Below are 12164 nucleotides of genomic sequence, written 5' to 3'. Positions count from 1 at the left end.
CAGTCTGGGCAGGAAAGGCCATGAGACTCTTATCTCTTTATCCAATTAACCACCAAGAAACTAGAAATGATGCTGTGGCTTGCAGTGGTAGAGCATTAGCTTTGAGCAAAAGAGCTCAAGGGCAGTGCATAGGCCTGAGTTCAAGACCCAGGACTGACAAAAACAAAAACAAAAAACTTTAGCTGCTTATGTTGTATGTATGTATATGAACCTCAGATTCTTTGGGGGATTTAAAGCAGGGGATATGAATAAATACTAATCAATGATTTCTATATTAACAGGAACCTGGGAAATAAAACAGTTTCCAGAATGAATAGGTTACCCACTAGTACCAACAACAGATGACTTGCCATTCCCTTGACAAAGGTAAGGAACTAAATTCTATATTTTTAATTGATTCTGACTGGCACAGCATAAGCCTTTGCTTTTTTATCGTAGGTTTATTTACAAATGTGCTAAATAAAATATGTATCTAGTTCATGACCTTTAATTTTGAAATTACCAAATTTAAAGCAAACCTCAAACAACAGAAATGGACATTTAGTGAATGTCAGCATGACTGAAGGAATAAAACCCAAGAGATGTGGCTCTGCCATTAATTACTATCTGTGGACATGTTTTTAATAGCAAGAATGCTTTCCTTCTCTTTTGAATGTATACTTAGAGAATATAGCAAAATATTAACACTGAAGATGACGAATATATCTATAATCTTATCATCTGTGTGTCTGGGAATGTCTTGCCTCTTTTCCATCTTTTATGTTTTATGTATGGAGAAATCTGAAATTACAGTGTTCTAAGACACAATGTTTTTGATCTCTAGTTACCTTGGTTTCCACAGCAAATCACTAGTTCATTGCAAATGATGAAGTATAATTGGCCTGTAGCATGAAGTCTAATAAGCACAAATAGCAGCCACCATGACCATGTGACCAGTTTCCTAGCTTCTCCCTGAGGAGTTCATTTGTGTCTCCTACCTGATGTGCCTGGTTCATGTTGTGTGACCTGGGTCCAATATCACTCTAAAGAAGGAAAAACGACAACTTGGAATCCTGATGATAATCATGGCCCTGTTTATCATCATCATCTGCTTTGTGCTCCTTTTTAAAAAAAGATTAATGTTTTAAATGAAAGTTTGACCATTTTTCTCCTCCTTTTTCACACTATAAAGTCAGGTGTGGTTTCCAAAGTAATAACAGGTAGTTTGAGTCCATTTCATCACCTGCCCTTCCATCACGCCATTTTATCAATTTCTCATTTGGGATCCTTTTCAGGCATACTTTCAGAGACCCTCTGGAAGTGCTTCCATCTTTAAAAACAAAAAGTTGCAGTACATTAGAGGTGGTGCTTGCGGCAGCGTTTTTCAGGGAGGCCTTCATGAACTTGGTTGTATGAAATAGAACGATAGTGTTTTACCCTGGGCTGCTATTAGAAAACCTGTTAGTTTTCTTAGGATTTTATTCAGTTTCCACCAAATGTTATTCCCAGGAGAGTAGAAAAAAATCAATTCTTCTTTAAGCAAATTAAGCAGATATATTGGGAAGCATTCGTTTATGGACCAGCTCTCCTTTAGTACGTCCCATTCTAATAGGGACAGGTTAAATGGACAGGGAGAAAAATGGAAAATGAAGAGGGGATATGGGTGAGTTGATTGGCAGCTAGTAATAGACATAGTGAGGTGGGTTTGTGTGATCCATGCTTTCATTCTCCCAAATGGCTTGGGTCACATCAGGCTCATGACCTTAGGGGCAAACCCAATTATTCAGCTCCAATGAGAGAAGTGACTGGTGAATTCTGTGATGTAACAAATGTTGCATTGAAAACCCAGGATTTATAGATGTGCTTTAAAGACTGGTAAGAAAGTCAGAATTTTTATTCCTCTTGGTGTGTTAAATATCTTTCCTACAATGTAAAATGAGACCTTTCAGTAAGGTGGTTTCCTGATTATACGGTTATTCTCTTAATCGCAGATGTAATTAGTTTGAAAATTCAGATGAAATCAAATGTGAAAGTCTTAGTCTCTTAATGATAATAGTATTTTACCTAAAAGCATTGGAAAAAATGCAAAATACTCATAGTTTTTGTATGTAGAAGTGCTAAACTTCTGTGTGCCATCACTATAAAAGAAACAAAAAGACATACAACATGAGGGAAATAGTAATAATGTGCTTAGCAATTGATGAATAACCTTAAAATTTAAAAACATTCAAGAAAGCACTAATAATAATAACCATTATTGATCCAAAAAATCAATAACTAAAACTGTAAGACCCAAATAGATGGATGGAAAAAAAATGAAACTCAAAATAAGAGATACAAAGAGCTTAAAATGACCCAGAAACAATATTGCCCTTCACTAGTCATTTTCAAAAATGCAGATTTAAATGGGGAGGGGGGCTTTCTTTCACCTGTCAAATCAGCAGATATTTACAGTGATAGCAGTCATTGTAAAATGTATGTTGAAACAAGGTCATAGCAACGAATGTGGGTAGACTTAGCAGTAGATAGTAAAAGCTGAACAATATGACTTAGTAATTCCAAGAATCTAGTAAAAAAAAAAACCCACCAGCAACAAAGATGCAAGCTCAGAATAATTATTTGTATTATTTGCAGACACCAAACTCTTGAACTGCCTCAACTGTCCTTCAGTATCATCATTATAACTACAGTATTGAAGACAAGGTGGAGGTCCAGGTGCTGTTGTATTATAGCAATAAATACCATGAGATTTTGATGATCAAATGTGAACATGCTTATGACATCAGTATTCATTGAAAAATACTGAGCATGATGGCATTATATTATTTCCACAGAACAAAAGCTAGAAACATGAATGCTAGAAATGTGAATAATGAGGTTGCTTAAGGGAAGTCAAATTAAGAGTGCTTTTTTTCTGATTCATATTTTTTGGTACTTTCCAGATATTTTTATAGTAAGTGTTCATATCCAGATGATAATTTTTAAATGGCTTTGTGGGAAGGAACTTCTTGACATGGTATGGTTTTTGGATCTTCTGTAGCATTTTGCTTCAAGCTTTACAGAGTGAATTATTCTACCAAAACCATTTAGAAGCATTGTTCTAGAAAGATTGAGGAACACCGATTTTGTTTTTAGTATCCTGAAAGTTTCTTTCCTTTTTTAGAAACAACAGCGGTAACTGCAAGGAAAACAAAGCTTGAAAATGCATTCTTGAGTTAGCTATCATCTTAAAATGTTGTATTTTCAAGTTATAGTTTACACTTAGATGGGAATATTTTTCTCTTATAGATGTCGTCGGCTGCTGAAAATGGGGATGCAGCACCTGCCAAACAAAATGAAGAGAAAACCTACAAAAAGGTGAGTGTCCTATTTTCTTTCTTTATTCACCTCAGGAAGCTCTTTTCTACTGTTGGACGTGTTGCTAGCATTGTACGGGCTCCTCTCCCTCTCCCTCCAGAGACGTTTGCTTGCCTTGTCGTTGCCAACTATATCTGCTTGGCACAGACATGGTGACTTGAATAACACAAATGCATTATCTGTCGTTCTGAAAGCCAGGAGTCTGTCAGGGCTCAGATGAGTGTCTACAGTTCTTCCAGAAGAATCGGAGAATCCAGCTAGAGGTGACCTACATTCTCCCTATCATAGCTCCCTCTTACCTTAAAGCCTGCTATGGCCAGGGAGCTTTTTCTCAAACTGTATTCTTCTGCCACCCCAAAGGACCTGGGAGGTGACATTATGCCCCTAGATATCCAGGACCATTTTTTTTTCTTACAGTCAGGTGGTCAGTAACTTTAATGCGTCCTGCAACCTCCCTTGCTCATTGGCATGTAATGTAACACCTGCATAGGTCTTAGGGATTAGGAGTAAGAGATTTGAGTGTTGAAGGTTTATTATATCTTAAAATTTCTTTTCCCCTTTTATTCCTGATGGATGGTTAATCAGATGTTTGGGTGTTTTGTTTTTTTTCATAAAACACATGAATCATATGTTCTGACCACATACATATTCAGGTCACGGGACTCACAAGAGACATTTCCTGTTCAGTCTTTATGTGAGAGAATTTGTCCTCTTCTGGGGAGGGCATTTCTCTGCATAATGATAGTGATATACATAATTGAAAGGAGATGGTTATTTGAAGAACCTTCCTTTCCTAAGAAGAAGGCTCTTAAGGTGATACAGTGATTTGTGGCCAGTATAGGACTCCTTAGACTACTTTCTATCAACATTTTAAGCATTTTCTACTTTTGAATTTTTAATGAACTTGAAGTATGAAATGCTCCTCCTTTTGTTTTTCAAGTTTTTCCAATTTTATGTCTCATTAATTTCACACAGATCTCTTTTTTCAGGCTTCCCAGTCAGTATGTCTTTCCTTTGGATTTGATAAATTCTTGACTCCTAGAAAACAAGCTAATGTTCCAAAACAATATTATAGATAATGTCCCCAAATATCACTACTCCTGATTACATGTTGGCTGTACATGATAAGTTTTCAAAGTACTTTCTCCCTGCCTTCCTAGGAGTAAGATTTGAGTGTTGAAGGTTTATTATATCTTAAATCCTTTTTCCCTTTTATTCTCGAGGGATGGTCGAACAGATGTTTGTTCTTTTTATTTTGTTTTTCATAATCATATGACCTGACCACATATCAGGCCACAGGACTCACAGGAGGCATTTCCTGTTCAGTCTTTATGCGAAAGAATATGTTCTTTTTTCCTGGCATGTCTTTTATCTGATGTTTTCACTTAGCCAAAAGCTAGAAATATAAAAAAAGGATGTTGTCATCCAAAAGGATGATGTGGTTAGAGAAAAGAACTCAGAAATATTACATTATTCCTTATAAAATTTGTATATCTGAAGGCAGTCACTCGTGGTTCACATAGCTATCATCCTAGATGGTCCTGAGAATTTGAGACCTGAGGATCATGGTTTGAAGCAGCCTGGGCAGATAAATCTGAGAGACTCTTGTTTGCAGTTAACCAGAAAACAAGCAAGAAGTGGAGCTACAGCTCAAATGGTAGAGTACCAACCTTCAGCAAAAAAGCTAGAGGACAGCACCCAGGCCCCAAGTTCAAGGCCAAGTACACACACACACACACACACACACACACACAATGTGTATTCCTGACAAAAGGTAATAATGCATTGTTACTTTTAGTCAAGGATGGAAAATAAATTTTATCTCATTTGCCCAAGACTGTATAAATTTGGTCAAGCATAAGACCAATGTAGAGGAACCTTTTACATTGCCAGCCTGTCACAACTTCAGCTCAGGTTCAGATCAGTATCCAAGTGTACTGAACTTTTGACTCAGTCTGACCTACAGGAGCTCCTTCATAATGTGTACATAATAGGAAGAACATAATCATGATATCTTGACATTTTCCCAGGTGCCCTGCCCTAGGATTTAAAAGCAAAGCAGGTCATCAATAGAATGCCATTCACAATGTAAAAGTAATGCAACAGTTCATAATAGAAAATGTGATTAATGTAACACAAACTATATCTTGATAGGCTTATCCTATAACTTATGGGATTCTAACATTATTGTCTCTCACAGATATTTGACTCAGCAAATGCTGAGAAATTTATAAAAGCAAAAACTCAGATGCTATGAAAACAAATACTTTCAATAGATAACAAGAAATGAAGACACATACGCACATGCGTGGAATAGCACTGGGAAGTTTTTATAATTCTTATTTTAAAAGGAATATATGGGCTGGGTTGTAGCTCACTGGCAAAGCACTTGTCTAACAGGTACAACATCCTGAGTTGGATCCCTAGTACCAAAACAGAAAAGACAACAACAAAAAATACAGTTAAAAAGGATATAGATGATGCAGGAGAAAGTATATAGTCCTTCTAAGAAAAGCACCCTAAAAAAGCTGGTCTAAAGCCGGGTGCCAGTGGCTCATGCCTGTAATCCTAGCTACTCAGGAGCCTGAGATCTGAGGATCGCAGTTCAAAGCCAGGCCGGGCAGGAAAGTCCGTGAGACTCTTATCTCCAATAAACGACTAGAAAACCAGAAGTGGCACTGTAGCTCAAGCGGAAGAGCGCTCGCCTTGAGCTGAAGAGCTGAGGGACAGTGCCCAGGCCTAGAGTTCAAGCCCCGTGACCGACAAAAAAAAAAAAAAAAAAAGCTGGTACTTAGCCCTCAGTAAAACAAGAAAGAAAACAAGTGTTGCTTTACTGAGAGATCAAAGTCCTGTTTAAATTTGCAATTTAATTCTTTCCTATTAAGCAGAACAATCTTCAAACTAGAGGAGGTGTTAATGATGGTGTTAGACAAGATGGTAATATGTGCTCTTGCAAATGTGTTTATCTCTTAGCCCAGATAAATCATTTCCCAGATGAAAGGCCTTGAAGTTAGAAGCGGGCAGTGGCTGGCCATGAGCTTTGAAACAAGCCCAGGAATGGGAGAATTGTCATAAGCAGGACACAAGCAAATCAAGTCCCTACTTTTAAGAATGGGGAAAATGTACATTCTAGAAACTAGATAATAAGTGAGACATCATTTCCCAGCATAATTTGAGCGTGATTACTAAACATATGGTTTATACATAGTTAGAGGAGAAATATGTCTTTTATAAACCTGGGGAAAAATCATCAAGCTATTGTTTATGTCACATTAACCACATTTCCTATTAGGAAAGAGTCCTTGCATTAGGTAAGGAGAATAGTCAGACTCAACGAATCCTGGTTGAAAATCTTCAAGGGGAATTGTCCTTTCAAGCAACATGGAGAAATACGGATTACATTCCATGGAAGTATGATTGGATCTCATTGGATCAGTGGTCCCTAACTAAGAAAAGCTGTTGGGTTCCCTGCTCACTCACTGTTACTATCAGCACCATGCAGGACTTACCTTGCTGTGTCATTTAATGAGAGCATAGAAACTTTGCTTTGAAAAATGGACAAATGACAGTGAAACTGGAAATGACAGCCCACAGACAAGATGAATGTCACCAATCTACCAGGCACTTCATCTACTAAGTCTTTGTATCCAGAGACTGGTGGTTCCTTCCTGCAATCCTAGCTACTCAGGAGATTGTGATCTGAGAATTGAGGTTCAAAGCCAGCCTGGGCTGGCAGAAAAGTCCATCAGACAAATTAACCAGCAAAAAGCCAAAAGTGAAGGTATGGCTCAAGTGGAAGAGCACCATCCTTGAGAAAGAAGCCACACATGAGCCTGAGGCCCTGAATTCAAGCTTCATTACTGGCACATGTGCATACACAAGCGCGTGCGCACACACACACACACACACACACACACACACACACACACACATGTCTTTTTTCAATGGCTCAAAACTAACATCCTTTTCCAATCCTAAAGCTTTGACATGTATTATGAATCTGTTTAATAAAGAACTACAGTAGCCAAGTTGCTGGTGGTTCACAACTATAATCCTACTACTTAGGAAGCTGTGATCTGGAAGACTGAGGTTTGAAGTAGACAAATCCCCAAGACTCTTATTTCTAATTAACTAGTAAAAAGCCAAAAATAAGATTTGGCTCAAGTGATAGAGCACCAACTATGAGTGAAAAAGCAAAACAGAATCAGAGAGAGAGAGAGAGAAAGAGAGAGAGAACATTCTAGTGTTTTTCTTTTTTCTATTTTGTTGTCAGTCATGGGGCTTGAACTCAGGGCCTAGGTGCTGTCCCTGAGCTTTTTTGGCTAATGCTCTACCACTTTGAGCCAATTTTTTGTTCTGGTGGTTTTTTGGAGGTAAAAGTCTCACAAACTTTCCTGCCCCGGCTGACTTAGAACTGTGATCCTCAGCCTCCTGAGTAGCCAGGATTACAGGCCTGAGCCACCAGCTCCATGCCCCATTGTGTTTTTCTGACTGAAACCAAAGTCTGTATCCCAGATTAAGGACCCCACACCCCATCTACTGTGCTAAGATGCCACAGGAGTCTATGAGAACTTAAAATTAACTGGGGGAGACCAGCCATGAAAACAATCGTAGGATACAAGTCTGCAATGGGGTGATCAAAGAGATAATAACCCCTGACCCCGGCTAGACTGGCTTTGGGTTTCTATTGAAGCCCCAGAGTTACTGGACAGTTGCCAGCAGCACTCAGCATCACGAGTGTCCTGATTTCCTTGTGCATTTAGGGAACACTCAGTGTCCGTGAGATCATTCTGAACTCTCTATGTCTTGACTATTTGCACATGATTGTTTAGGCCGCCTGCTTTTGCTCTTCTAGTTGACCATTTCCTTAATCCATTATCAGTTCTTGGCAAGCCGAAGAAGAAGGGTTAGATTCAATCTATGAGGTCAATGTAGTTCAGCTACAAGCTAAAATAAGAAGCCTGATATAATTTTTAAGCTGCTTAACACAAACAGGGTAACTCTTAAGACAGGCACTAAGGGCTGCCTCACTGTACTTACACACCCCAGTATTTCCATGTTGTTAATTTGGCTGAATGTTTTCCATAAGAGCCTACAGGGGGCAAACAGGCAAAAAGGGGTGATATATATAACTCAGGAAGTCATCATGAGACTACATCGTTCCTTAGAGCTCCAGCTGTGCATGCCCAGGGCTGCTATATACTCAGATTTTTTTAGGAAGCCAGAAATAGGATTTTAATATGAAGAATCCCTTTTTGTGTCCATTGTGGGGCTTGAACTTGGGGTGTGGGCACTGTCCTTTTGCTCTTTTGCTCAAGGCTAGTGCTCTCCCACTTTGAGCCACAGCACCACTTCCAGTTTTCTGATGGTTAATTGGAGATAGGAGTCTCCATCCTCAGGCAGGCTTCGGACTATGATCCTCAGATCTCAGCCTCCTGAGTCGCTTAGGATCACAGATGTGAGCCACCATCACCCAGCCCCATTTTTTAAATGAGCAACTGAACTAAAAGCTTTAAGATACCTATACCTATTATCTAGACCTGTATCTATTTATATATATACTGAGTAGAGCCACAGCCCTGTGGGGCCTGGCCAGCCCATAAGTTACAGCTAGTTTGCCACCTCTGTGTCCTCTGAATGGAGGAAAGGAGGCAGGACAGAAAACAGTACCGAAGAAATGCTTGCAAGCTTTACTTCCCATGACTTTACAGTCTGTTTGGGAGAAAAATAACAACAGCAACCAATATGGCCCTATGTGTGTGTGTGTGTGGCGGGGGGGGGGGGGGAGAGAACTATCAGAATAACGTAAATGGTATGAAGTGCTAAGATGCATGACATTTCACTTCCTCATCTTGTGAGTCCTCATGAGCTCCTAGCTCACTGGCCTTTGGTCACTCCTTGGCCACTGCACCTTCTGATTTACTATGTGTGTGTGAGGGGGAACTGGATGAGCCTGGGTACATCAGGGGTGAGCATAGCTTGTTGGAAGAACAGGCGAGGCTGGTCTGATCCTATCTTCGGTCAGCAATTGGGAAAGGTAGCCATTTAGTTAGTTATATGTACACACGCTTACCATGTTGGGCAGTGACTTGTAGGTGCTGAATTACACTGAGCTTCTTGTGGAGGACTTAATGTGATGCAGTGACTTCATAAACCCAATGGCAGCGTGCACATTCGTGAGGTCAGTGGTCAGTGGCACAGGAGGGCTTTTCTGTTGCTTGGACAAGAGTCAGGAATAAAACCAGGGCAGGAAAAGTTGCTTTCAATTTTGTGTCCTTAAGACAATATCTCGCTATCTAGCCCAGACTGTCGGCCTTAACCTCTGAAGTGCTGGAATTATAAGAAAAATACTGAACAATATATAAAATATTAAAACTATTTTAAGGTATTAAGTAATATTTCAATATTAAAAATATTGAGAACTCACAATAAACATGGGCCTGAACATTGTCAATCACAGTGACTACCAGAATCTTCTTACCATGAGTGGAACCAAGCAGGTTTGAGAAAGAATATTGTCTTGTGCTTATGTTTTGTGTTTTACCGCAAAGTGAGAGCCTTGTAAAGAAGCAGGAGGTAAAGTGTACGTGTGCTTTAAGGCTAGTTTAAATTGAGATAAAAATATTGATGCCAGAGGTCCAAGCTTCTCTATCTTAAATGTAAAGAAATTCCCCAGCCCCGTCTACTCCCCCTCTTCCAAAACCAACAGATGGCTGGGAAGCTGGGTGATAGATGCCAGGTCACCTACCAGTTCTTGGTCAAGGAGATGATTAAAGTCACCAGCCACAGGATGTCCCAATTTTGAAATCCATCCATTGAAATAGCATTTCCCAGCCACCTGGGCATGGATTGACATCAGAAATGTGTGTCGCCACCATTTGTTTCCCTCTTTTTTTAACCTTGGCACACCTTACTCTTCCTTGTCCTGCTTCTCATTCCTTCCTGGGCCTGCCCCCTGGCAGAGTCTGGTTCTGATAATACCAGGTGCTGTTGAGCTTACAGTAGGGGCTGACTCATTGGTATCAATGAGTCTCTAACCATTTTCCATCGTGTCTTATAGGAAATCACCTAAACCAGGACACACGAAGGTTCAAGTCCTTCACCGCAGTGATCCAGTTTCTTTCATTTTCTCCTACTGTATTTTTGGAGACCTTGGTTGGGTTTCATTCCAGAGTCTCAGCCATTTTTCCTGTCTGTGGCAGCAGGCAGTGAAGAGGTAGGAGGCACTAATGCTTGGCCCTGACCACATTTACAAGGACAGATGTCTTTTATTGTGTTTAAAAAAAAACAAATCATGATAAGGCAATGGCCAAGAGTCACTTTGATGTAAGAGGAAGCATTTGTTTAAATATAACTCTAAAGGAGTTATATAAAATATAACTTCCCTGAGAAGACATGCAGCTGATAACATCCAGGGCCACTATCAAGAATTAGTGGGGGATGGGCTGGGAAGGTAGCTCAGTGGTAGAGCGCTTGCCTTGCATGCATGAGGCCCTGGGTTCAATTCCTCAGCACCACATAAGCAGAAAAAGTCAGAAGTGGCGCTGTGGCTCAAGTGGTAGAGGGCTAACCTTGAGCTGAAGAGCTGAGGGACAGGGCCCAGGCCCAGAGTTCAGGCCCACAACTGACAAAAAAAAAAAAGGATTAGTGGGGGCTCAAGTTGGAGGAAGATATCCCTCTATTCAACTGATTGTGCATATTTAATGTTGAACCATGTGAAGGAATTACCTATTCAAAAGTTGGATAAATGCCATGTCAAAACTTGGGAGGAGAAGGGAGCTATGCTCTGCCAATTCTTTAAAACTGTTTTAAAAGTGACCAAACATGCTCTTTGTCCTAAAAGAACCACATTCTGGCCAGCGCTGGTGGCTCATGCCTGTGATCCTAGCCACTCAGGAAGCTGAGATCTGAGGTTCACAGTTCAAAGCCAGTCCTGGCAGGAAAGTCCGTGAGACTCTTATCCCTAATTAACCACCAGAAAACGGAAGTGGTGCTGTGGCTTGAAGTGGTAGAGCACTCACCTTGAACTGAAGAGTTCAGGAAAGTGCCCAAGCCCAGAGTTCAAGCCCCATGACCAACCAAAAAAAAAAAAAGAAAAAGAAAAAGAACCACAAAATTCTGGAACTCAGTGGGCACGTGTGTCCATTGGACACCGATTGTCATGAACTGTAACCATACTGGTCTCTGGGCAGAGGCACTGGCTAAGAATTATTCACACAATTCACCTCCATCCCGATGGCTCTCAACCAGCAGTCATCCCCCACCCAACCCCAGGAACATTTAGCAAGGTCGGGAGACATTATTGTCTGCAAGTTGTCAAGAGGAGGTGGGAGAGAGATAGGAATGCCATCTTTTACAATGCACTCAACAGACCCCCAAGATGAAGATGCCTTTCAGTGTTGCTATTACCAAGACTGAAAAAAAAATGGTTTGAAAAAAATTAACCTGGGCTAGGAATGTGGCTCAGTGGTAGAATGCTTGTCTAGCATGCATGAAACCCTGGGTTTGATTCTTCAGTACCACATAAACAGAAAATGCCGGAAGTGGCTCAAGTGGTAGAGTGCTAGCCTTGGCTGAAGAGCTCAGGAACAGCACCCAGGCCCAGAGTTCAAGCCCCATGACTCTAGGAGGGAGGGGGGGGATTTACCTAAGAGGAAGGTACATATAAGTCCAGCTCTATAGGATATTTATGATCCTGGACATGTTTTTTTTTTCAATTTTACTTCTTTTTTTTTTATTTTATTTGTGAAGATACTGTACAGAGGGGTTACAATTACATGGGCAGGATAATGCGTACATTTCTTACCAAGCATTGCAGCCTCCTCCTT

The 12164-nt window shown here is 40.3% G+C and overlaps 1 protein-coding gene across 3 annotated transcripts in view; it reads left to right on the top strand.

Moving 5' to 3' along the window:
- The first annotated feature begins 280 nt into the window (after positions 1-280).
- The window catches only part of Pip5k1b (phosphatidylinositol-4-phosphate 5-kinase, type I, beta), a 141249-nt gene continuing 129365 nt past the window's right edge, over positions 281-12164 (top strand). For 2 of the 3 annotated variants that reach the window (XM_013018484.1, XM_013018482.1), the window contains exons 1-2: positions 2988-2995; positions 3268-3336. In XM_013018484.1, the coding sequence (XP_012873938.1) occupies positions 2993-2995; positions 3268-3336 (72 nt within the window). In that variant the 5' untranslated portion in view covers positions 2988-2992. Of the gene's footprint in view, positions 367-2987; positions 2996-3267; positions 3337-12164 lie in introns of those variants that run through there. The other variant, XM_013018483.1, reaches the window with a different exon arrangement.

Source organism: Dipodomys ordii, unplaced genomic scaffold, assembly GCF_000151885.1.
Source record: "Dipodomys ordii isolate 6190 unplaced genomic scaffold, Dord_2.0 Scaffold40, whole genome shotgun sequence".
Taxonomy (NCBI): Eukaryota; Metazoa; Chordata; class Mammalia; order Rodentia; family Heteromyidae; genus Dipodomys; species Dipodomys ordii.
This window is presented reverse-complemented; position numbering and strand designations above follow the sequence as displayed.